Here is a 27,078-nt window from a genome sequence, read left to right on the forward strand (position 1 = left end):
AACATTTTTGTCTATAATAATTACAATAATACAGTGAAATCAACGTGATTCTGCTCAGATCTCATTATTAGCCTGTCTTTTTTTTTTTTTTTTTTAATCTAACAAACTACGGCCACCAAAGCTATCTTTATGTCCAAAATGGAGGTGTTTTCTAAAGTCAGTTGCTCAATTTGACAAGACTTTCAGGTTCTGTGTATCAAAACACTGTGAGAAATACAGAAGAATAGTGGAGAACACAACTGTACAATTGTAGAATACAGACAATATGTTTCTTTACATAATATGTCAAATTTATTATGTAAATTGTAGCTTGTGTAAAATAATTTTAATACTTCAAATTAAAGTTATAAGATGGCACAAGAATCTGATTCATTATTTTGGTATTTTGAACCCAATAGGCTAATCAAATTTAAAATATTACAGTTTTGTTTTTTTTGTCCTTTGATTATACATAACAACTTAAAGTGGCGAGACTGAGACTAATATTTAATCAATAACTGATTTCTCAGTAGAAGTTTTTATGTTTGGCAGTACAATATTGACATACGATTCTGAAAATATCCTAATTATTTACAGCAGCTGTTTAGATTTACTTTGTAAATTCACATAACAAGATACATAATTAAAATAAAATAAATAGTAAATAAATAACTAATGATCTGAAGTGTGTTCAAGTGTAATTTCAGCAAATATTCATTTTGTGGATAACTATTGCTTTTATTTAAAATATTCATCCTGATAAATTCATGAACTTATCATATTTAAGGCCCCGTCACGATAAATACTGTAACAGTCATGATCTCCTCCACAGCTTCACAGCACTGCACTGCCTTTGAGAGGCCTCTCCATCTTCACTGTGTTTGGATCACACTCCAACATCTCTCTGATCCATTCGTCATTCAGCGCGCCTTCAATGAACTCCTCCTGACTGATAATGGCTACAGAGACAGAAAGAAAAAGAATCTGTAAACCTGCATTTTCTAGCACGGTTTAGTGCTTTGAATGTCAGAGCGGATGAAATAACTTTGCCTACCGTTGTTATCTTTGTCCAGCCGTACAAATATCCTATTGGTGCATTCTTCAGCGGTCAGTGGATCAGGTTTGGTGAGAGATGCCGCAACGCTCATCTTATACACGGCCTGAGTGAGAACAGTCATTGTAAATATCCATTTGTGAATGTACATATCTGTTTATACGTGTCTATTAACACATTTCTGATTCTAGTAAATAGCAACCTGTATATTAACCTTATAGTACATGCATCTCTAAATGACAGCCATAGTTTCTCCCTGCACATATCACCTATAAATGCACTTATAACTTAACCCATATCCTGCAATTGCTGCTTATTGAACTCCTGGTAAGACCTTGTACTTGTACATGTGCAATGACAGTAAAATTGAATCTAATCTAATCTAATCTAATTTGTGAATGTATATGGCCCTCTAGTGGAGCAATCCAGAATCATGTAAACAAACTGCCCTTTTAATCCCATAGCAAACTGCAACATAGACAGCCATTGACACACACCTGCATGATTTCCAGCATCTCCGAGCGTGTGATGGCTCCGTCTTTGTCTTTGTCATACAGCTTGAAGGACCAGCGCAGCTTCTCCACTGTCGTGCCCTCAATCAACATGCTGATGGCTGTCACATATTCTCTGAAGTCCACAACTCCATCCTGTTAAATGGCAATCATATCACACTTTTTATACAAATAGAGAAAACATAAGTAAATAAATGATAAAGAATAGGTTTTATTGTAAATTAAATGAAGAAAATTAAATGTACAATAAAATGTGTGTGTGTGTAACCCTGGAGCACTAAACCGGTCGTAAATTGCACGGATATATGTGTAGCAAAAGCCAACAATACATTGTATGGGTCAAAACGAAACATTTTTCATTTATGCCAAACATAATTTGAATATTAAGTAAGATTATGCTCTGTTAAGATATTTTGTAAATTTCCTACCATAAATATACTATAGCTTAATTTTTGATTAGTAATATGCATTGCAAAGGACTTCATTTGGACATCAGCTATATTTCTCTTTTTTTTATTAGGATATTCAGCTTTCAGGTGCACAAATCTAATCAAATTTTTATTATTTGTTTAATGACACTTAATCTGGTTTTGTGATCCAGGGCCAACACACAATAAATCAAATGAATATATATATATATATATATATATGTGGATGCATGTGAAAAAAAAATCCAGATACATAATTGTTAACGTTTTCATATTTATTTTGTAGTTACAGTTGAGCTAAATCAGTAACTTGTTGCTCTCTAGCGGTTAATAAAAGAACTGCGTGCTTGTTGCGGAAGAACATTGTAGCCGGAGCTACTTCTCTCTGTTTACGTCTATGGGCGAATCACGCAGGTACTGGGCTACTCCGCAGCGGAACCTACCCAAACCAGTCTAAATAGTCCGAGCATAAACGCTTATTATAAGTGTACCGTAGCGATTCAGAACACGCCAAAACACGGTTTGGAAAATTAATTCATTGTGTACTCGCTTATTATATAATTTTTGGTTTAAATAATCATTTGGGGGGGGACAAAACTAGTTAGTTAGCACAGCGTCTATTGTTAGGCTTCAAGTCAAGTCAACATGCATGTTTTGTAAAAGCAGTGTTTTGAACAGCGGGCTTAAAACTTCACAAGCGTCTGGCCTCAAAGCTTGTATGGTTTTGAGGTGTGAAATACCCCATTGTTATCCAGCGTGCGGAATATCTGCTCCGCGTACTCCGCCGACTCTTTTCCCACGGTTCCGTTGCAGAAGTGTCGTCTGAACTCGTGAAGGGTGATCAAACCGCTGGGACATTCATTCAGGAACTTCCTGCCAGGTACGAGCACAGTGGACACATTTAAATATATACTAATTTTTAAGAATAAAACGATTATTGCTGCTAGCATTATTTTCTAGTGTAGTTATAAAACTGATAAATGTAAACTTTTTTAGTGTAATATAGATATTGTATGGTTCCAAATGATACAAAATAATTCAAATAACCCAAATACACACTGAATAAAAATACACAAATATTTTATTAAATATAACTATTTTACATTCATATAAAAATAAAAAAATAAATAAAAATACAGAAATACATTTTTGCATTTAATTTTCAATCATTAATTCAGGAGTACCCTAAACATTTGTAAAATGTTTGATCAATTTCTAAGTAAAGATTTACCTAAGAAATCCTACACGATTTTCTTCTGTGTACAATGCAATAATTTTTAAGCATAAACCATTTAGTTTTTTTTTTTAATGTGTAAAATTGTGCATATATATTTAAATTATATATAATTTAAATTATATATATATATATATATATATATATATATATATATATATATATATATATATATATATATATATATATATATATATATATATATAATATTAATACAGGTAGCTATTAATAAACACTTGATATCTTTTGTGTTGTCAGTACTATATTATAACTTCTAGAACGGTTACATTATGAATGATTATTAAAAAAGGCAATGTTCACATGCACATCATGAAATGAAATATTCCAGGAATAAGACTACAGTAAAAGGTCAAATAAAAAAAGGACTCAAATAAGCAGATGACCTACTTATGCTAAGATAGAGTTTATATGGTTTTATAGTCATTGTTGGCATTTTACAGTCCATAATAAAAATCTTCAGTGTGCGATGACCCTTTCTTGACACATTTTATGGCTATAATCACTCCAGTAATAAAGACCCAAAATGAGGTTTGTTTGGCACAAAAGCATCTATCAGATGACATGTCACCAAGCTTTTGCATCCTATTTTTACTACGCACTAAAGGCCTTCTGTAGTCATAACAGTCATCAAGTTAATATTTTGCTGACTTACCTGAACCATTCATAAAGCTCTGTGACATAGGTACCGCCTTTTCTGCAGGGTAAAGTTGCGGCCTGTCCCATCTTCATCAATGCAACAAAATCAACAACCGCAGAGACGCATATATAGCAAAGCCCAGCTTACTTCTCCCACTTAATCATTCTTACCCAAACCCTTCTGCATCTGTGAAATTAAACTACAGTAATCTCCCCTCGGGAGGCCGACAGACAGGTGAGTGACACAAATTAATTACCTCAAAGACACACGAACGACACTTGAAATCCTCTAGCTTCTCCAGGCCCAGCAGCAGTCGAGGACTCCGCTGATATTATACAAACTGACAGTTGCAGCTCCATATTTCTCTTTTGAAGTATTAAAAATGTGTGTTGGTTGCTTGTGAGCTGAATTGTTCTGGTGACCCAGTTAACAAACAGCAGAAACCATTTTGTGCATGCAGCTGAGAAAGCTCGTGAATATTCTCAGAAATGTGAACGAGGACACAAAAACCATCAAAGAATCTCAGAAGAATGCGGTTTCACTGTTCATCGTTTGAATCAGCATTGTTCTTCATTTAACCAGTGAATGCACTCAGCAGCTTAAACATGCAGTGTGAAGGTGAACGGTTAAGTTTTATTGACATCGAATTGGAATGACAGGAAGAGCAATTTACTCAAATGGAAATGAAAGACAATTCTAGAATTCTAGAACAGGTTCTGATCCAGTTTTGATTGATTATAGTTATTTATGTAATGGTAGTAATAAGCACTTATCAGTGAGTAAGTAGTAAGAAGTTATACGTTTTATCATCATTAAAAGATCTAAAGTTAATATTAAAATTTTTCTAATTCAAGTTCGATTTTTTTTATAACAAAAAAAAAAATGTATAAAAAGCAAGTATTAACATTTTTTTATTAATTTAAACACCATTAAAATAAATCAAATGCTTAAAGTGCATTTAAAATGACACTACAAATTAGGACGACCAATTAAATGTTATTTTATGCTCCATTTCATGAAGCATACTTTCTAGATTTTTGTAGGCACCTTTTTAATAGGACATTAAAATTGCTAAATGTGTTAGTAATTACTGCAAGAAAATATAATTTACCGCAATCTTCAGCGTCATATGACCCTTCAAAACAGCCGATTTAGTGCCCAATAAACATTTCTTCTTATTATCAACGTCAAAAACAGTCGTGCTGCTAGTTATAAGTATATATAATTCGCACCAAGTTTAGAAAATTGAAATCTTGCAACTTTCCATTCCATTTCATTATGAAGAAATGATTTGGAAAAAGGCCATTTATTTGTTGACGCATGACAGACCAACACAGGTGTACAGGAAACTAATGTTGTTTATTTAAGAATCTTTTTACATGTCAGCCTGGAGAGACAGATTCTCTGCTACTAACCAGACCTGTAGACAGCAGCAGCGATGGCGTCATACAAATGCTTGATAACAAACAGAGGAGGAGAAGAAAGCAAAAGACAAAAAAGGGGCCTGCGTGAACAAGACCCCTCGTTCCATGACGGCCTCGATCAAAGGCTCAGACCGGGCGATGAAGAGATGCACGCATGCAGATCTGAAGACTCGACCCAACGGCTGCTCCCCGACAGAGATATTCACAGAACTGACGAACAGTCTTCAGAATACCCAAACCACTAACATCGCACACTCAAGACAGAGAGAAACAAAAGGGAAACAGAACAACGAGCAAGTCTTTGTCTGTCTTATAAGGCAAGAACCTTTATCCAATACCCTTAGATAGCTAACAGAACAACACAAAAGTAGTAAAGAAAAGCAAAGGGTACACAAAAAGGCATGCATGAGTGAATATTACTGGATCAATATAAAATCAAGAAACTCTTAGGCTACACAACGTGAGAGAACTGAACTTAGGACGAAAGCGACAGAAGAAAAGGTCTGTGGTTCCAACCTACATACAGTACTTGATTTCTGCCAAGTGCAACTGCAGAACGACACTCCAAACAGGACACAGCCACATTAAAGAAATAGTTCACTCAAAAATGAATATGTAGTCACCCTCAGGCCATCCAAGATGTAAATGAGTTTGTTTCTTCATCTGAACAGATTTGGAGTAGCAAATTGTGAAGTGTGTTTCGGTCAGAAGCAACAGATTTTGCCTTGATTTTTTTTTTTATTATGTGGAAGTTGCGTGGATTATGATGATCAGTTGTTTGGCCTCTCGTTCTGACAGAATCCATTGGTAAGCAAATAACGTAATGCCAAATCTGTTCCTATGAAGAACCGCATCTAAATCTTGAATTTTCATTTTTGCACGAACTGTTACTTTAAAAATTGAAGCTATGTGGGGGAGTGGGAAACACAATATAAATCACAATTTTGACTTTTAGGACAAGCCTGCAGTTATGGCACAGTGCAATGCTTGTACATTGGGGCAATCGAAGCAGCTGTTCCTGTGCTTAAGGCTACAACTGCCCAATCAAAATCCCTAACCAGTGATCTTACTAGAACCGTGATTGGCTAACACATCTAACCACCTGTGTGACAAACACTTACAGCTGATCCTATGAAATTTCAGTCAGGTTTAAGGAAATGCCCCATTTATATTTCTGGGTAATGCGTTACATTTGCAAAGCCGAGCATCGGGTGAACAATGGATCATGGCAAGACTCATGCACATAACCTAGCAGTATTTCATTTCAGCTGGATTGGGTGGGTGGGTGGGTTGGTGGCTTCCTCCCTTCAAGTAAGCTCTTGGCAGCATGTGACAGAGTAGACAATGATATGAAGACATTTTTTTTTTTTTAAAGCAGCTCACACTAGAGTCACAGAATTACAGATCATCTGACAGCACAGGGCAGCTGAGCGTTAAGGGTACTTGAAATATGTCTGCGGTCAAATTGCTTTGGTATAATCGGTCAGAATCAGCCGTTTCCATCACGCAAGGCCATGAGACACCTGTGGCACATGTGCTTCGTCACAGTAAAGCAGTTTAATACACTGGTCGTCTGAATAAAAGGTCGCCAGTATGAAGGGAAGCAGAATTTCGGAAGAAAATGTGCAAAATCAGATACAAAGTCATGCTTAAATGTGAATTCATTGAGGTGAATGATTACCCAGGGGAAGCGGATGACATTTTTTGAACATTTAAAAAAAAAAAAAAATTAGAAAAGAGAAAATGAGGAGAGAATCAGTATCCCAAGGATGCGCACACGCAATAAGACCTCAAATATAATATACAAAATAGGGAATTTTACAATAAATGGCATTTAATAATAGCATTTTAACAGCCTACAAAGATTAATCTTCCCAAAAAGAGGTGTTATGTTTCTGAGATTCTAGCCCTCTGAGAAAACGGGCTCAAAACTACAGTGGACTTTGTGTGTGTTTGTGTGTTTTGAGTTATCCATTTAAAGATTAATTTAATACTACTTAAACATGGTAAAAACACGTTCTTGGGTCTCTCGTCTTTAGTTAGTAATAGTTCAGCCAAAAATGGAAATTCCAGCATTATTTTTAAAACCTGTATGACTTTCTTCTTTATGTCTAAAACGTACGACCTGACTTTCAGAATTAAAAAAAGAAAAACACCAGGGATCAAACACTTTTAAACTCAAACCTAACAGAAGACGACACTCTACAAGACTTCATAGTCGCTTCAAACACAACAAATGCAATAATAAATGTGTCTTGTTGCAAGGTGATATGACAATGAAAGCAATGCATGTACTAAAAATCAGCTTGGAGAACCAAACAAGCCTCATTTTCTGACTGAATGGAATCATAGTCTGAAGCTAGATAATCTGAATCTGTGCCTAGCATACAACGTGATTTTCTCTGAATCTGTAAAAGTTGCGTGCTGGCTTTGACTATAAGCAACTAGCAACAACTCCTCCAGACTGTAAATAAAGGAAATATCTTGTGTGTTCTAGCCTTAAAATGCGATATTGAGATTTGCATAAATTAAATTGAAAATCTATGAAGTCATAAATTGAACTTGGAATATAATACACAAATCTTATGAATAACTTCTGTGGTGCTTTTTTATAGCACTTATTGGTGCTTTTAAGGTCACCATTAACTTTCATAATATGGAAAAGAGCAGAATGACCATTCTTCTAAACATCTCCATTTGTGTTACATAAAAGTAAGTCATACAGGTTTGTAAAGACATGAGGATGCGTAAACGATAAACATTGTCCATTTTAGGGTGCATTATACCTTTAAAAGTGAGTTACCATCATGGCTGTATTTGCCTTAAATGTCTTCTTGAAACAGGAAGAATGTGAGAAAAAAAAAAAAAAAAAAAAAAACATCTCCCCATTACTGTTATTATTTTACTTCATAAAAATTGATTTTGTTAGTATTTTGAAGTTGAGTAGAGATTAGATTATTCCCATAACTAAAATTATGAGATATAACTTACAAAATACAGTTTAAACAACAATCACCTTCTAAATGTTGATCACGTTGAGCATGTTATACCTCTTTGCACATAACTAAACAAGAAGAACTAATGAAAGAATGAAGCCCTGTAGAAGTCCTAAACACCACTTTCACACAAGTGTCTAAAACGTGGTACTTTGCTGATCCGCTGAAGGATTTCGAGAAGGAGTTTCCATGAATTGTTCCCTGAGAGACCCTGCCCTTATTAGTTTCCATTCACCATTTTACCTGTTTCCAATCTCCATCAAGACCATCTTTCAGAACAGCAGAACGAATACATCTAACTAAGGGGGCAACAACCAAGAACATTGTCCCAGGTCTTCTAAAAAGGTTGTCCCAGGCCTTGTAAATTTTACTGATGGCCCTGTTTTAAGAAAAGCATAGCCCTGGCAGGACAGGCAAAGGTCTGAGGGAAAAGTACACATTCACACACAAGTTTGTAGACTAGAGAGGAAAAAAACAAATGTCAGGCCTAACGGTGATCCTCAATTTTCAGATTTTTTCCACAGTCTTTTCAAGTAGTTCTGTTTGACAAATGACCACAAGCGCTTACCAGTACCCCTCCCCGTTGTTCCACTCTTGTTCATCAAAAAACATTGAATTCAAGATGATTTCTGCTCTAAAAGGGTAAAATAACTACCAGGCTTCCCTTGCCAAAGGAATCCCATGACGTTTTTATTAAAAAAAAAAAAAAAAGTCCAGCTTTGCCTCAAAAGCATCAGTTCAAGTGTTGATTGACTAAGGAAAAAGTTTTGAAATCCTTACGCCACTGGATCACAGTGGACCATTTGGATTCTTGCCTTATGGCTTGGCTGAGGCATGTATTTCTCAACATGGCAAAACAGGCCAAGAACGTCTCTCCGTTCTGATCCATGCCAAGGGGCAGAAGTGACCTCAGAGCTGAGGTGAAGAAATGCACACCAGACCACATAAAACTTGGTCCTGTTGCTTAAGGTACTCAGTTTAAGGTACGCAGATAGACCCCCGTCCCCTTTGGTTCTCCAGGGGCAGCCATCAGATAACCTGCCATGCAGCTTGTCCGTACACATAAAAAAACACTAATAAATTAAAAACATGAAAGCCAAAGAATTGTCAAAGGCTTGCTGCCCCATGAAAATGAATGGATGGTTCATTTCACCTCCAAATAAGATGGATCTTAAAAAAAAAAAAAAAAAAAAATCCGGAGCTGTGTTCACAGAGACCAGTGCATCTCGTCAAAGTCCACGGCCTCACCCAGGTTGGCATCGGTCTCCAGTAAACTCATAATGACCGCCATGGCTGCCTCGTCAGTGCTTAGAGCGCCTAACCCAGGAACCCCCTCCAGATCCAACTGAGAGCTCCCCTCTGGAGGACAGGAACACAGGCAGAAAAAGCATTTTGAGAAAGAAATTCATTTGGTTAAAGCAAAAAAAATCTTTCGATTATTTTAAAAATGTTTAGATTTAAAATGTAAAGACTTTTAGATAGTAAGACTTGTAAGTAAGTGAAAATTGTCATTTATTACTAACCCCCATGTCATTCCAAAGCTGTAAAAGCTTGTAAGATATGCAAGATATTTTTGATGTGACCCATTGACTGCCAAACAATTATGACTGTCAAGGTGAAAATTATGAAAGATGTCGTCTGAATGCTCCATCTGCCATCCATGGTTTAACAGTAACGTTATAAAGCAACGAGAATACTTTTTGTATGGAAAGAAAACAAAAATAATGACTTTATTCAAAGATTTGGCACCATTCCGTCTAACACAGAACTGCATATGTAACGTGTCTCCACCGGATCAAAAATGGCACTGCAGAGATGTTACATGCCAAATCTTTAAATAAAGTCATTATTCTCACAGATTTATAACATTACGACTGAACCAGACGATGTCTTTCATACTCCTCTTCACCTTGACAGTCGTAATTGTTTGGCAGAGAATGGAACAGTCACAAGCCTCCTGGTTTTCATCATAAATATCTTATTGTGTTCAGAAGATGAACAAATAATTTATGGATTTGGAACGACATGGGGGTAAGTGACAAAATGTTCATTTTGGGGTGGAGCAACCCTAAGAACCACATGGCAGAAGTAATACAATGCTGTCACATCTACCCATCAAACTTTCTCCCGCTGTGAAGGCCCCACCCCTCGCTTCCTCCTCTGAACTTGATTTTCCAGGCATCTCCACATCTGTCGCTTCCCCATTTGGCACCTTAAAGCATTTAAAAGTGCTAATGTGTTAGATCAGAAGAAACCACAAAACTTGTGAATTAATTTCTAAACACACCGACACATTTGTCTGACAGCCTCACATTGCTGCTGGCCTGCGCAAGGGCCAGTGGAGACTTGTCCTGCAGTAAACTGAACGGACTTGTATTGCCGCTGGATGGTGAGGAGTTCATCCTTAAGAAAACAGCATGACATTAGAATTAATCTTTTCTTTAGGGATGCGCACAATTGCATATTTTCAAAAATCAACTAATTGGCACAGTTTCCAAGAATCTTTTGCAATTCTGCTAACAAAAGAAATCGATCAAATATAATAAAACTACTCAACATGACTCATTAACTAGTTGTTTGTGGGATGACAAACAAACCAAACAATCCCAAAATTACCTTAATTTTCATTGTTTGTAATACTTCACTGTAAATAACACCAAACGTAATAATATAAAGGAAGCTACGTAATTGGTTTACCTATTATAGTCCATTATCTCATTAGCAATTTGGGTCCCTATGCACCCAGCGTAAATCATGCCTGATGCACTGGAGATCCCTGGGATGATTGGAACTTGTTGGGACTTCTTGGCATCATCTACAAAACAGTGATAACAAATTTAGCATATTTTATCATTTTTTAAGACAATTCATGCAAATCAAATTAAGGCGTTCTAGCAAATGCACAAAAAAAAAAAAAAAAAAGGAGAAAACAAACACCAAACCAAATGAAACCCTAAACAACAACAACAAAAAAAGATGTGCTAGTGCTGTCAGACGATTAAATCACATGGGAAAAAAATAAAATAATTTAGTTCACATGAATTTGTGTGTATTATATATGCATATTAGGTATACACAGCACACACATCTATTAGATGCGATTAATTGTATAACAGGACTCAAAAGACATACAAAAACTCAAAGCAAAACATGCATACATTAAAAAGGTGACCGCAGCTCTTTATTAACTGAAAAGCATTTACATAGTTGCCACATTAACCAAAGTGCCTTTTCTTCTATATAGGGTTTAACAATGCAATTTGAAAATTATAGGTACACGCCTAGATACAAAACATATTTACAACATTCACAGATCTCAGTACTCACCCTCCGAGGCCTTGGAACTGCTAGGCTGCTCAGATTTATCCCCTGATCCACCTGGATTACTTTTACCGCTGAGTCAGGCGGAAAAAGAGTCAAGAAATAATCTGTTATCTCATCGATCACAGAATTTGGGCAACAGGTTGAAGCATGACATTGATATGCAGTTATAGGAAAAACAAGATGAGATGCTGGTACTTACGATATAACTGTGTTGGTTGACACTATGTATTCTACTTCTTTGGTCCAGGGATTTATAAAACTAAACCACTGACTTTGTAAGTTGACAAAAGAGCCATATTTCGTTTTAAACTTATAGCAGTTTGTCTCAATCTTCTCTTTACTCCTCAGCACTGTGAAAAGAAGTGCAAAAATGAAATTGTCATTTACTTACGAACCAGTCCTTCCGATCCCTTATTACATTTTATATTTGACAGAAAAATTGTGGCTGAATGTACTGTTGACTTATTTGCATACGATGAAAGTAAATGGGGATCCATGCACTTCCAAAATTACCAAGAGTACAATAGAGCTGTCAATGTGACTAGCTTGACAGACCTTTCATTAGTAGTACTTGTCTCATAGTATAAAAACTTATAAATGTGTAAAAGATGAAGAAACAAAAAGGTATTAAGAGTCACATTTATTTTTATATGCATGTAATTACACTCTAAGGTGCTGGCCTAATGTATCTGCCATTGAAAGCTGTTCTAATGTTCTTTAGAAGTAAGACTGGTGATTAATGATGGATGATGAGGATTTGGCTACTCGTGTCCTTCTTTGTACAAATGTCTTAGGCAATGTGCCCAGTTTCTTGGAAAATACTTTCAGGAAAACCTGTTTAGAGCTCCAGCGTTCCTATTGGTAAGAACCTGGATGCACCGTACCTTTTCGGTGTCTATCTGCCAAGTGAGGCAGGTCGTCCAGATGGAAGTATTCATAGCAGGATGTGCCTAGCAGCTCCTGGGGTAAATAACCCAGAATGGTGGTGGCTCTGTGTGCGCAATATAAATAGAATGCAGAAGTCAGACTTACAAATCTATCAGAGAAAGTGCCGCAGTGTTTACACGATTAAAACATTACATATTTGAGCATCTAGGCTATCCTGAACTGACAATATCGCCTATATTAATGCTGTGAATTTGAGGCATATCTGCATACCTGACCAACAACAAATTATATTTCGTACATGATAATTAAACAAGGATAAATCATAGGATAATTATTATTCTACAAAATAATTAGCATTTGTTTATAATTAGAATTTTATGTAACTATTTTAGAATTTGAAAATACTCCAAAAATTAAATATGTCAGTGTTTAAAATATAAGTACATTTAATCATTTTTCTAAAATATTGTATGTAATAATTACTTTTATTAAAAGGGATGCACTTAAGATATGCATATGCGTGAATAAAAAAAGTAAATATGCAAGTAAATGTTAGTTCAAAAACAATAATACATTATAATATTTATGTATTAGTGATAACGTTTAAGAGTATGATTATTTTTACTACAAATAATACATGGTTTAAATGACTACATTTATAATGGACTATATCTTGAGATATATATATATCTTGACATTAGCTGCTGGGTGTTATTTGAGTTTCATGTGAGGCTAATATTGAGTTCAAAATAAATGTGTCATATTACATATTCAATTGATCTGATATCTGATCATATGGCTGTTTGAGAAAAAAAAAAGATTATCAATTATAAGTGGCATTTTTCTGCTCAAGTAACAATTAAAATGGCAAAATGTACGATGCATTAGAACTATGAGAAATACAATCCATTGTAAATTAAGTGGATGAATTGAGTTCATTGTGTGTTAGAAATTATCATACACTTAAAAGCAATAACCACGAAAAAATAAATATTATAACACATTAAAACTGTTCTTATGAAAATTCATGAGATGGTACAACACATTATAAAAGTTATTTATAATACATTCTGCATTAATTATAATGCCTTAAAAATAGCCTTATAATGTATCAAATACAGGCATCATAGAAAGTGTTAACGTTATTTTTATATAATTTATATGGACTACTAAAGAGACCATTTTGAGTCCATTTGAGACAAATTTGAAAAACAGTTAACCAACTATAATCTGAATAACAAATACCTAAAAGTTGTATCCTCTTACAAGTGGTAAATTAAATCTGAGTTTTGAAAAGAAAATGCATGCCGCCATCTAGTGAGAATGAAGTGCCCATGTACAGTCAACTTACTACGGATCACACCGGACAAGGGAAGGTTATGTGGGTAATTACATAGTGTGGAGCTTGTTTGCACAAAATGACTATGATTATGCACGCAAACAATTGTCAGTCACAAAAATTCACGTTTATGCATACCCGAAACGACTTACCGCTGATCCACGAAAGTGAATTTGCCATCCATGGCGTAGCGGGTGACAAATTCAGTAGGCTTGACCTTGATCTCTCCGTTGGCCTGCGGTAGAGTGTGGGGGTGAATGCGGCCCACTGCTACCAAGCAGCTGAAGTGGGAACTCTCTTTATCTGCCTCGGCCTCCCCCTCCGTGCCCAGCTGGCGCGTGGGCCAGGTGCGCATGTAGCCCGTGCAGTGCACAGTGCAGTACCGCTGTGACTCTGTAGGGGCAGTCAATTAAACAGAGCCAATTTACAGGTGAGCCGAGAGCCAAATGTTCCACCATATGTTGTTAAAGAGGAACACAAAGGTGCACGTTTCATTCCCTTTTGGATTTGCTTGATTTAATCTAAAAAAAAACAAAATTAAAAAAAAAAAAAAACGTGCTGTGGCAAACATCACATTCCCCCCAACCCCAGCCCCCCAGTATTTCAGCTTAAATACAAGCTTTTGCTCGGCATACTGTCATTTTGAAAAACTGGCTTATAACGCATTAAAATAAATGCATGAAAACCAATGCATGGCTTTACTGGGTTGCCTGAACAACTAACTGCTCTGGGCAGTTTGGAAAAGGCCATGCTCACCAAGAACAGAAACGTCAATGCTGTTCAAGTCCAGACAGCACAGCAAAACACTTTCCAAAGTGAAGTCACTATCCAACAACTTTTGTGGGAATATAGCTGTTGGAATGAAATCCCACAAGTTGTGCTTACACCACTGCATGTGGCGAGAAGAAAAAAAAAAAAAAAAAAAAAGATGACATGTGTAATGGAGTAAATATGCAGACCACGTCATCAACACGTCACAAATGACATCTTGGACCAGCAAGAAGAGACACATTGCCAGTCTAAAGCCAAGAATACAGATTTTTTTTTAACATAAAGATCATAACAGACAGTGGATTTGATTGCATGAACACAAGCCTTTACTGATTCACTTAATATCATCGTTAGAATTGCAAAACCATCTTAATTGTAAAAAAAGAGTGATCTCCTGAAGTATTGTGACTGAAATTCTACTGACCTTTCTTTTTTGAAGCCCCAGCCTGGAAGTCCTTCTCTTCTTTGACGGTAACTTTGTTGTACTTCATTCGACAGAAGAATGAGCGGCGAGCTCCAGAGCAAAGCCGAGCCGCTCCGACGGGGAGCTCAGCCTGCACCTGTAATCCCGCTGCACGCAAACACCAGAGAGAGTCAGGCTGCTTGAAAGCATGATTTCCCCAAAAACTGATATTTTGTTATTTGCTCAGCCTCATGTTGTTCCAAATGTTTTACCAAAAGCAATCCTACAGCTTTGGAAAACTTCAAATACAGCACATGAGTCATTTGGACTACTTTTATTGCGCTTCATGCCAGGAAACAGGATTGAAACATGGGGGAGAGTAAATAATCAACTTAAAATCAATTTAAAAAAAAAAAAAAAAAAAAAAAAAAAAAAAAAAAAAGGTCTGGGGATAAAGAAGATTCTATTTTAAAGAATACTTGTATTGATATGGAATTAATGAGTTAAGAAATGTATAATGTTACAAAAGATTTAAATGCTGTTCTTTTCAACACCAAAAACAGTGCAGAAACACGGTTGTCAACCTTGTTAATAATAATAATAATAATAATAATAATAATAATAATAATAAACGTAATTTCTACACCAAATCAGCATATTAGAATTATTTCTGAAGAATCATGTGACTGGAGTAATAATGGCTGCTTAAAATTCGGCTTGGTCACCAGAGAAATAAATAACAACATATTACTAAAGAAATTTGAAAATATTACTACAGAAATCACTCAAATTTTTATAATATTATTGGAATATTACTCTTTTTTTTAAATCAAATAAATGCATCCCCTGTTGGCCATTGCAAAATTTTACTGACCCCAAATATTTAAATAACGGTGTACAGTATACCGTATATTTATTAAGCAGACTGAGCACAATGTGCATTCAACAGACTGTATATAAACTGTATAAGCATTTCAGGAAAGTATTCAGAAAGGGCACACACAAATTCAACGCAACCGTTTATTACAGCCAAAGTATGTTTACTTTTGGCGTCTATGAGGCGCTCCCGCGGGTAGAGTTCAGAGGCAGACAGCTGTTCCTTCACTTTACCAATGTCCTTAGGATGAACAAAATCAAACAGGCTCTGTCCAATTAACTCCGTCTGGGGAGAAAAACATTCAAATGAGCCATGATTTAACTAATACGTTTTGCCAACAGGTCAGATCATAAACCTAATTGATTATTCACCAGGCAAATGCCATTTTTGAAAACAGCCCTTAAAATACATCAATAATTAAATGCTTAATTAAACGACTGACATTATTTTTATAGAGAACATAATTTTTCCAAAATCAAAGAACAATTTACTTAATAGAAAATAATAGGTCCAGAATTCCTGAAAAATGCTTCCAAATGTTTTATTTATTTATGTCTATGTGTGTATGGATATATATATATATATATATATATATATATATATATATATATATATATATATATATATATATATATATATATATATACACCACCACTATATAGGTAGCGTACTTGCTTTGACTTTTCTATGATTCTATGATGTGGAAAATGGCGAAAAATAAAGTATGAGTATGTGACTAATCATTTGTCTGGTAGTGTACATCTTTTCAAAAGTACAGCATTTATTGCATTAAAAAAGTTTTTCTCTTTTTAACATGTATATAGATGAACTGTCCTACCCGACTGTAATTCAGGATTTTTGAAACCGACTCTGAGACAAAGACTATCTTTCCACGGTCACAGCCAACCACAAAGAGAAATCCATCTGCAGCCTGGACAAGAGATAGAAAGAGATCATTTAGGGTTGAAGATGTAATTTCACAAATCGCAAACAGTCAAAATCCCTGTTTAAACAAAATCTATTTTTGGAGCCTTTTCTACTCGCATAATCAATCATTTGCAGTGACAGTTTTTTTTCTGCTGTTACAAATAGCTTCAAGACCTGCTTTTATAAATTGTAGGATTTACCCTTAAGACGAGGTGTTTGAGCTCATCGTCTGGGAGGAATGCAGGTTTGTAATTGGCTTCAGCAAACGAGCTGGTTGCTCCTGAAAAACAGGCACTCTGTTACCCCACACGCATCTAGATCAATCATCGCTGTTTATTGTGCTTTAACGAGGTATTCATGAAGGAAAATACATTTTACAGGCTCATTTTTAATCAATACAAGCCCAGTATTAGTCTGTGTTCGCTAGGCTGCACAAAAAGCAACTGCAGGTACCTTTCAGAGACTTGAGGTGCTGGACAGCCATTCGTAACACAGTGAGTTTGTCAAGCTTGCGGGACATGGGGTTACAAGTGGGGATCATTGCTGCCAACTCGTCAATCAGGTTATTCATTTTATCTCGCCGTCGTTTCTCGATCTGACTATGAGGTTCTCTGCAAGATGAAATGCATGTAAGTGCCACTGAACTCCACTGAGCTGAAATATAACTTCGCTTAATTTTTTTTTTTGCAATGTCAGTGGAAACTGCAAATTTACTAAATAAAAGGAAACTAAATAATAACAATAATAATCATAAAAAGGTTTTTGTGATATTTACCTGACACACTTAATTTTTAAGTGCTGGTCGTCTCCTTCCGATCTAAGAAAACATAATAATAAAAGACATAGAGGTGTTAAAAGTAAAGATTAACATCGTAGATCAAGGTGAGCCATATTGAGTATCGTAATGGGCTTAGTACCTTCCCTGATCGTCCTCCATATCCTCCTCTAGATTTGATGCAGATTTTGTTTCCCTGGAAACAAAGTGGTGAGATGATTAAAGTGACTCATGAAATGCTGCCGTGATTCTAAGAGGACATTAAACACAGACCACGCATTTCCTTTCCCAATGCATCTCGACTCATTCAGAAAAGCAGGACAGGGGCTAACAGGCCAAACAAGAGGATATTAGTCATCAGCTATAGCAAAAAAAAATAAAATCTAAATATTAATGTGTTACATTCTCACACCCACGTGTATACTTTTTTAAACACACTAGGGCTGGGTGGTATGTGGATATGGAGCATATATCACCATTTATGTGGGATGGACCATGTTTTTTTTCCGCATTAAATCAAAAAGAAACACTGAGTAATGCAAAAATCAAAGCAGCAAAGATACACATCTGTGCAACAACTTTGCGACTCATCTCATGAAGACAAATGAAACCTATGGAGTCATTGTGATTTATCCAGGCAGCATTAAAAGGCAGAGCTAATGGTACAGAGCTACTGTTTTTTTTTTATGTTTTTCGTGGTTTGTGTCCATCAAGCTACAAACAAAAAGAAAAAAAAAAAAAAAAAAAAAAAGAAAATACACAACACTTCCTATTCAAAAGCTAAATTTATTACAATAAAAGCAGTAATTGTAAAATATTATTCTATGATGGTAAAGCCGAATTACTCCTGTCTTCAGTGTCACATGATCCTTCAGAAATCATTCTAATATGCTGATTTGGTGCTCAAGAATAATTTTTGATTAATTATATTATTTAATTATATATTTTCAACTTTTGTAACATTGTAAATACGTTTCTAATCATGTAAAGCATACTTGTTTTTGGTGAATGACAGTTTTAATGTAATAATTATTAATTTAAATGTTATTTTTTTATTTTAGTGACATCAACATAGTTACTAGACTAGTAACTAAATTATTTAAGAACAGTCATTGCCACACTTTCGTTTAATATATCATCCATGCTTCAAACCATTCAGAAAAACCATTCCAATCTTTAATGTCGTATTAATGCTAAAAAAACACAACGAAACGTTGTGATACATACAGTAACTGTCATATTTTGTCAAGCTTCCATCCTCTACTAGTGACAAATGTAAATATGTAAATATAGAAATACACTCACGGGTTGTCCATGCTGCCTTTCCGTTTTCTGGGCAGCTCCATGCCTGAGGCCATGCCGGTGGCTGAGGTGGGGGTCATCAAACCAGACAGAGAGACAGAGAGGCCCTGGGGTTCTTCCTCTAATGCGTCTCCTGCCAATGGTGGGAGGGATTTATTATAGTAAACTTACAAAAAGAAACATGCCAAAACACAACTACGTGCTACATATTGGAACCAGGGCAGCGTGGAATAGATTTCATAACAGACATCTAAAGAATCAGACCATCTGTAATCGGCGAGCAAACAATCAAAGGATTTCTGTGTGAATTCAGAGTGATACTTTTTGTCTGCGTGGCGATAATAAACAGGGCATTTTTTTATCTTGTAAACGGCGTCTTAAAAGTGTCATCTTAAAACCCAGAAACCCAGTTTACACCTGGTTCTTAGAAAGAAAACGTTCACAGAGAACTACATGCCGCATTGAAGGTGGGCGACCATGAGAACAATACAGACAACCTACTTAATCATTCTTTACTTTTTGCAAATCTGTAGTCACGTGCAATCAGGAAGGAATACGCAAGTTCATTTTAAAGCGCTGGCTTCCTGTGCAAACAGAGCTTTAAAACAAGAAGGCTTTATAGTGGTGTATTCATTTCTATTTACATAATATCCGGTCTTCATTATTGGAGACAGAACAGCATTTTCAAGCACTAAGATCACGCATCTGTTGAGTTAAAACAGCTTTAGCTTCTGACGAAAAACAAAACAAAAAAAACACTGCAACATTTGGTCAAATAAAAGCAAAGGACCCTGATGGAAGACATATTGTCTATTCAATTTTAGTTTTGGTTTCAATTAATCAAAGTAAAAAAGAAAAAAAATCAATAATCCCTAGTGTGGTTATTAAAATAAAAAATGATAATATTTTTCATTGCTATTACATATCAACAATTTGCCTATGCTAAAGTAAAGCTACAACGTGAATGTAAATACATCTCTTCAAATAGAATACAATAAAAAAATTATATTAGTGATTCAATTATTACTTTATTGAAATAACTAGCCTGTCAAAGCAAAGCTATAATGTGAATACACGGAATAAAAAAAAAAACTTAATAATAATAATAATAATAATTTTAACAACAACAAAACTATACAATATTTGTCATTATTTCAACAATAATAATTAAAATAAATAGCCCACATAAAGTGTAAAACTACAGAGTGAATGCAAAGAAAAAAAAGTGCTTCACACTTTACAAGCACTGTTTATCATATTGAGTTTAAATCACAATCCCAGTATTTTTGTTGCAATAACTGCGATATTACTTTTGAGCAAACTGTGCAGCTCTACCTGGCACCTGGCAGACACATAAAGGAGCTGTATTTGCCATCTGTTATTGCCATTGACCATCATAATCCATTCACAAACTCCCTGCAAGCAGAGCAACTTATTCATGAAGAGGCTTTAACGGGCCAGTCTGTTTTCCCGCCTGCTTCACCTGTTGCTTTAAGCCTCTAAGATCAACAGACACCCTCCATCTCATCAAGCCGCCAACTGCATCTGCGCGTCCTCCTCAGACCGGCCATGCGTACACGTGCATGTACTCTGTGTGTGTGTGTGTGTTGTCAAAGCTCCATCAGGTTCAGGCGACAATGGAACAGGGCAGGCCAAACACAGCTTGTGCCCCTGGCTCCTATATTTAACAGTGCTCCGCAGGCCTAGTGACCTAAATAGTCGTTAACAGATCGGCAACAACCTGATTTTTAATCCCGTGTGCTGGAGTGAAGATCTGCGACGGGATTATTTGGTTTTATGAGGCCGATAGGAAGGCCGCACCCAACAGTGAAGAGCTCCGTCTTTCACTGGCTCGTGATATTACCTGGACTTCACTGACCTGCATTCGGATACTAGCGCTCATGACGACTGCATGACGTCATCTGCGCAAGAGAAAGGCCATTTCACTGACTCACTATTCATTTTCCAGGATGGATCATTCAAATGCATATAAATACTTAAGCGTTCGCATGCCTGCGTACAATTACACGCCGTCTATTCAACCTCAAAAAAAAAAAAGCACATCACTCATCACCCTACCTACTTCTCAAAACAAATGCATTTTAGGTGCAATTATACTCTTTAAATGTCATTAAAAGCAATACACACCCATAAGATGCAAAACGGCTAAATAATGTACCAGATTATCCATCTAAATAACTTGAAAAAACAGTCAATACCAGCACTGCTCGTCATCACTGGGAAAAAAATGTCCACAAGGTGAGGTATTTATTCGTGATACTTTGCACTGTTGCCATAGAGCTGCGCGAGAAACATGTCCAAACTCAATTTATTTACGTCAAACGTTGTGCAAGAAACGTGACAAAAGTGTGTTAAAGTAGGTCAGTGATTCCACTTCAGTGTTTTTAGCTTTGGCACACTTTTGGCACCACACCTTGGTAGTATTCGACGTCTCACAGTTGAGTATTAAAGTAACTGTTAAGCTAAATGTTGGATAAATAGGTAACCACAGGGTTTCATTATAACCATGTTGACGTCACGAGTTTTTATATCTTGTAAACTTATAAGACTGGTTTTCTGTGATGTATTGAACGCTCTTGCAAGTCAGCTCTATTGATGCCAGGGAAGAATGATCTGCTGTGACTTAGAAAATAAATATTTACTCATTTGTGTCAAAAAAAAAAAAGCTTAAGTGAGAGCTAACTTAAAATCATTCAGTCACTAAACAAAAACAGGGTCATCAGGACTTCGACACAAAGAATAGAGTCTGGTTTCAACCTACATGGGTTTATTTTTAATACCGATTTCTAAAAAAAAAAAGTATGTTAAAAACAGATTGCTAGAGACAAATCAAATCGTTTTGATACTCAAAATGGTAGCAGTATTGGGCAACTGACCAATCACAATCTATAAATACAACTAATAATTGTATATATGCTATTGATACATTCATGTCTGCACTTATGCTATTGGTTTTAAGCTTAAAGAAAAAAAAAAGGATATGGATGCTGATGCTGATAACATGTGCACAGGCCTTATTTAAAAGCTAATGGTTGATGATTCAGATGAAAATCAGATGTTATTTCTTCCCACAGTTAAAACACTGATGCGTTTCATTCGCTAAAGTGTGAATAATCCATTATTACTTCTAGGTTGTTTAAAACCACAAATTGAGCCGGTTGAAGCATCTTGGAATTTGGATGGTGGATTTTCTGCATGACCAAAGCAAAACACTGCAATGACGCCACAATAACGTTCAACGCAAGGAATCATGTTCATTTTTTTTCCCCCCAGACTTTTCCATATTAATGTAGTGAAGATGACTCAGTTGCATGGCATGCTACATTTTTTTTCAGTTCAGTTTTAGACTTGCTTAAGAAATGTATCTAAAATGTGAGAATCCGTAAACATGACAAACTAAAACAAAAAAAAAAAAAAAAAAAAAAAAAAACAAAAAAAAAAAAAAGCATGACCTATATTTTCTGACAAATTACAAAAGTGCCTTGCCTCAACAGCTGACATTTATCAATAGGCTGCTTCACAAGAATTTAATTATTTAGATAATTAGGAACTGAATGCATTCCTATAACCACTACATAGATGAGCTGCGAAATTACGCCAGTCCCATTTACACAAAAAATAATAAATCTCGACAATCTCTTCTCGACACAGGTCTGAAGTGTCACAACAAACGGCCTTTATTTACTTATTTCTTGTAAGCAAAACTGTGGCATAGACCTTTGAACTAATGTGTTATTGCTTTTAATCCTTATCCACCGTGTACACTTTGCATCGAGAGCTTCAGTAAAGTAAGTGTGCTTATATTTATTTCTAACAACCATCCATAAATGAAATGAGCATCATATTTACAAATCATTTTGATGTGGCTTTGTAATAAACTACTTAAGTAAATGATAAATTCTTTGAGCTTCATGCTGGCACTGCTTTATACAAATCTCAAAGCTTACACAAAAAAAAAAAAAAAAAAAAAAAAAAATCTAACGTCTAGACAAGAAGGCAACAGGAAATGGTCTCTTTGACAAGAGAGGAAGTTAAGACAGGTTATAAAACTGAAACGGGGTTAGGATGTGACAATCGGAAGATTTTAAGAATGATAGCAAAACAATCATTCTTAACTATTATTTTTGAGATTTAAAGTGGTCTGTAAAGTGGTCCTTGAGAATGAGACCCGTTCGGTTTACTAAAAACATTCTCAAAATAGCCTCGCCGTTCAAATCACAGGAGCCTCTTCAGAGACCATGACTAAGTGTATAGGCAACACTTAGAAAGTGCTGTGCGTAAGACGACGATGCACTAGACTGCAATCTTACATCCTCTGAAACGCTTCTCAGAAACAAATGTGCAACTACTTTCAAAGCTCTCCATTTCACACGATGCAGTCCTCATCATTTAATGATTTGGGATCACGAAAAACTCAGGATCTGATCTAGCAACATATTTCATCTAATATATACTGTAGCTATAGACAGTTAATGGTCGAAGTATTGCTAAAACACAGTGCTAAAGTGACACAATAAACCCCACTTCTGCTGACCTACTTCTGATCAAATCTTCTGCTTTAACTTTATAGCCTTCATAGTCCTCACAAACATGAGTGAACGTCTCTTAAAACGTTTTATGTATTCAGGACAGGTCAGGAAATCTAAAAAATGTATTTTAAAAGATTAAATACTTGTGAAAGTAATGGATAAACTAACATTTAAAGTGTTTAATACACAGTTACACACACACACACATGTATATATGTATTAATATAGAAATCATGTTAAATATGTTTAAACTTTTTTATTATTACAGCAATACTAATGTGTAAAGCAATGCAATACGTAATAAAAAAAAATACAAAACATGATTTACCAATTTTAGCATAAAATATAACTTGATATAATATTAATTGTAATGCAAAAACAATAAATAAATTGGTTTTACTTCAGCAAGGTGCTATAAACATTAAGGTCATAAAATATATTATAACCTACAATAATAAAGAACAATTTTGAGGAAATTAAAGGATGACACAGATTCAGACTTTAAAAGCTTTTCACTGCATTCTTTTTGCATTGCAGTTTTAATGACATTTGATGAATTTTAGTCTGTTTATGAACATACGTATTGATATCACTGAGAAAAGACTAACATTAAACGATTAACAAAAGAAGGCAGCATTAATATGTAATGTTGTCTTTTCCCCCGTAAACATAATTCCCACAGACACTTTACAGGACAAGTGCATTTTATTTATCAGCTTTGCCAGAATTTACCAGAAGCGTAGGATAGTAAATAATTGACCTGAAAAAGCCCCTATCACCGAAATGACTGGAATCTGTAACTCAAAAGGCCAGTTACCTAAGAGACATACTTTCCAGATGAGACCCTAAATTCCAGTCACGTTTTTCAGTGTTGGGGAAGGGAGGGAGGGGGAGTCTGTCACGAGACGAACTAAAATGACAGCAGATTTAGGTTACACACTTTAGCGAGAATTAAGAGCACAAGTGCCCTATTACATTAAACAGCTTTGTTTCGGATTGTTTATAGCCTAGTTATGCAAAGGTTCACTGATTGAGTTAGGCTGAAGAGAGAAAGCAACGCCTGAGGAAGAGGAGGGCATCACAGCTCTGGCCTACAAGTGTGCCGAGTTTGACCTACATATTACACAACCATCACGTTACAAGGTCACGTTACAAGAAATCAGACTAGATCAGGCAGCACTATGACCTCACAATGCTAATGATTCACATTTACGTCACGGGAGGCAGTTTCACTCATTAAAATTGAGACTGAATTCACTAAGGGAAAGGCATCTCTACTAGACGGTGCATTTGTGAGCTGCGAATCTCAATAAATTAAAAAAAAAAGTGACTTATGCTACAATATACTTACAGTAAAGTGAATACATAGAACAAAGTTTATGAAGTAAAACAATACAGTATGAACACTTCTTTGGGGCTTATGCAGGCTTGAAAATTATATTAAAAAAAAGACGATTTATCAAAAATCAGTATTACAGTTTTCTACACACCTTAACTATGGCAGGGTGAAACAAAACCATCCGATTCATGAACGAATGACCTTTTGTGAATCAAAGCACTTATAAGCAGCACCTTAAAATAAACCAAAAACTGTTCTGAATACTTGGCCATATGGCAATGTGTTAAAAACACACATCAGGAGTTCTGGTAGCCAGTCATTAAATGAAAAAAAAAAAAACAACAACTTCAATTCAATTGGTTTACGGTTTTTATACAACATATTTATGCCTTCTCTTAAAGAGTCAATACGCTAATTTTTTACGCTAGCGTTTTTTAGCGTAATAAATTGATTATTTTTTGCGTGCTGAATAACACAATGCTGAGAGCAATACATTTAATTAAAAATATGTTTTTCATATATATATATATATATATATATATATATATATATATATATATATATATATATTTTTCACAAAATAAAACATGGCTAACTGTAAGAAACCTGATAAATAATGATTCCGTTTTATTCATTCCACCGTTATATGCAAATAAAAAAAACGATGGGCTAAATCATCGATGTAACGCAATTTTTTCCGATAAAATCAGATTATCTTATCACCGGTGGGGGTTAGGAAAATATATATATTTTTTTAAAAAGCATACCATATGCAAGATAAAGTTTCCGAAAACGCAGGGTCAAAAAAAAATCGAAGCGCAAACACACGTCAAGACATTTAAAGAACTAGCATAGCCGCAACTGACTGAACGTGAAGGCAGCCAATCTGCCAAAGGCCTCGCAAAATAACCACAGCACGACATACTACATGTTAAAAACCCGATCGTCAGTCACAACGAAACCAGAAAACGCGGTGGAAAGCCGCGTTAAAGCCCCGAATGTAGCACGGGGAGCAGTTCCGACGCGCCTCTGCTCGGGTTTGCTGGAGTTCGCTCTACTGAACTACTGACCTAGTTTCGCTGCGAACGCGAGCGTGCAAACCAATCAGCGGGGAACACCGAGAGCTCCCCTCTCCTCCGCCCGGCACTCGGCGCAATCTACACCAACTCTCTCCGCTTCGAGCGCACCCGGCTAGGGTGGGCTAACTCGCATTGTTTTAATCGGCGAGTTACCTGGCTTTTCCCCCGTCGCTCCGTCACCGCCGCCAGCCGCTGTATTCCTCGCCGACATGGCTGGAGCCGGTACGCCGGGGCCCAGGACTCCGATGCTGCATGTGGAGAACGAAGGCGGTGGTAGTTATTTGCAAAGAGGGGAGAGAAAGAGGAGAGGTGAAGGCGGAGGAGGGGGGGAACGGCGAGGCCTGTATAATTGATTTAATTTTTTTCTTTACAACTAACTCATTTGGGAGGGTGGGCCGAGCGTAAAAACGTGCAAGGAGAGGACACGATGGAATCAGGACAGTGGTTGAAATCCGGGGAAACGCGGAAGACGACGACGACGACGCACAATCTCCTCCTACCATCATCAACACCGCCTTCTCCGCTGTCCGTTCCCTCACGTTACTAACCTAGTAAGTCACGCGATATGTTATGCAAGCCGAGAAAAATGCGGTCACGGATGCGATGGCGGTATGCGGTACTGAACGAGTGCCGGTCAGTCATCTGTTCGATCGCAGCGATGTAATTCGACCATATTGCACTCGGATCTCGCAACCATCATATATATTTAGACCAGGACTGTCTGTTATTTTGACTCATTGGATGAATGTATGTATGTATGTAGCATATTGATGATTTGTTGGGGCGAGTAAATGATATTACAAGAAAATAAAAATAAAAAAAATCTGACCACAAACTCTACCTGTTCGGTTTGTTTTAAAGTGTCAACATATTGTCAAGAATATTTCAATAATATTTAAAGCCTACATAAACTGTGCATAGTAGTGTAAAAACCACAGTGACTTAAGTAATTAATTTTACCTGTTGATTTTGGGTGAACTCGACATATTGTACAAATGAAACTAATTTAACCAGTAGCCTAAATATTTTTTAAAAATATATAAAAATTGAATAAGCTTGTTAGTAAGACATTTAGGCTTCTCTTCATGTTGTAACAGAAGGTAATCCTAGGCTTTTATTATTTAATGATACAGTTGAAAAATTAGACTGATGCTCAAATAACAATCATGACCTATATATATATATATATATATATATATATATATATATATATATATAT

General features: G+C 35.9%; 2 protein-coding genes and 1 long non-coding RNA gene across 3 annotated transcripts; 1 reads left to right on the forward strand and 2 right to left on the reverse strand.

Annotated features, from left to right (window-relative positions):
* Window positions 1-268: 268 nt before the first annotated feature.
* si:ch211-245j22.3 (uncharacterized protein LOC563798 homolog) lies at window positions 269-3,992 on the reverse strand. The gene is made up of 5 exons (XM_043264910.1): window positions 3,881-3,992; window positions 2,714-2,846; window positions 1,531-1,680; window positions 1,034-1,139; window positions 269-938 (listed from the first exon to the last, which is right to left on the reverse strand). Exons 1-5 carry the CDS (start codon window positions 3,955-3,957, stop codon window positions 814-816), a joined length of 591 nt encoding a protein of 196 aa, XP_043120845.1. The 5' UTR covers window positions 3,958-3,992; the 3' UTR covers window positions 269-813.
* LOC122363046 lies at window positions 2,721-15,230 on the forward strand. The gene is made up of 3 exons (XR_006253186.1): window positions 2,721-2,853; window positions 3,929-4,099; window positions 15,106-15,230. It is a non-coding gene; the product is annotated as an uncharacterized LOC122363046 (long non-coding RNA).
* On the reverse strand, window positions 5,206-27,019 carry arntl2 (aryl hydrocarbon receptor nuclear translocator-like 2). Its single transcript, XM_043264909.1, has 18 exons — window positions 26,238-27,019; window positions 26,013-26,107; window positions 18,895-19,024; window positions 17,732-17,785; window positions 17,590-17,631; window positions 17,268-17,425; window positions 17,015-17,094; window positions 16,726-16,818; window positions 16,055-16,172; window positions 15,032-15,178; window positions 13,989-14,229; window positions 12,494-12,600; window positions 11,809-11,959; window positions 11,613-11,680; window positions 10,983-11,100; window positions 10,598-10,688; window positions 10,398-10,497; window positions 5,206-9,644 (listed from the first exon to the last, which is right to left on the reverse strand). The coding sequence occupies exons 1-18, from the start codon at window positions 26,363-26,365 to the stop codon at window positions 9,493-9,495; spliced, it is 2,073 nt and encodes a 690-aa protein (XP_043120844.1). The 5' UTR covers window positions 26,366-27,019; the 3' UTR covers window positions 5,206-9,492.
* Window positions 27,020-27,078: the final 59 nt, after the last annotated feature.

This window comes from Puntigrus tetrazona, chromosome 18 (genome assembly GCF_018831695.1).
Source record: "Puntigrus tetrazona isolate hp1 chromosome 18, ASM1883169v1, whole genome shotgun sequence".
Taxonomy (NCBI): Eukaryota; Metazoa; Chordata; class Actinopteri; order Cypriniformes; family Cyprinidae; genus Puntigrus; species Puntigrus tetrazona.

Excerpts from the sequence above, each read along its gene's own strand:
- si:ch211-245j22.3 (XM_043264910.1), bottom strand. The coding sequence starts at position 3,957 with ATGAAGATGGGACAGGCCGCAACTTTACCCTGCAGAAAAGGCGGTACC. Across the intron at positions 1,681-2,713 it reads GCACGCTGGATAACAATGGG|GATGGAGTTGTGGACTTCAG; the intron begins GTATTTCACACC and ends GCCATTTAACAG. Across the intron at positions 939-1,033 it reads GCTGGACAAAGATAACAACG|CCATTATCAGTCAGGAGGAG; the intron begins GTAGGCAAAGTT and ends CTGTCTCTGTAG.
- arntl2 (XM_043264909.1), bottom strand. The coding sequence starts at position 26,365 with ATGATGGTAGGAGGAGATTGTGCGTCGTCGTCGTCGTCTTCCGCGTTT. Across the intron at positions 19,025-26,012 it reads AGCGACGGGGGAAAAGCCAG|GAGACGCATTAGAGGAAGAA; the intron begins GTAACTCGCCGA and ends CACCATTGGCAG. Across the intron at positions 11,960-12,493 it reads GGCAGATAGACACCGAAAAG|TGCTGAGGAGTAAAGAGAAG; the intron begins GTACGGTGCATC and ends TTCTTTTCACAG.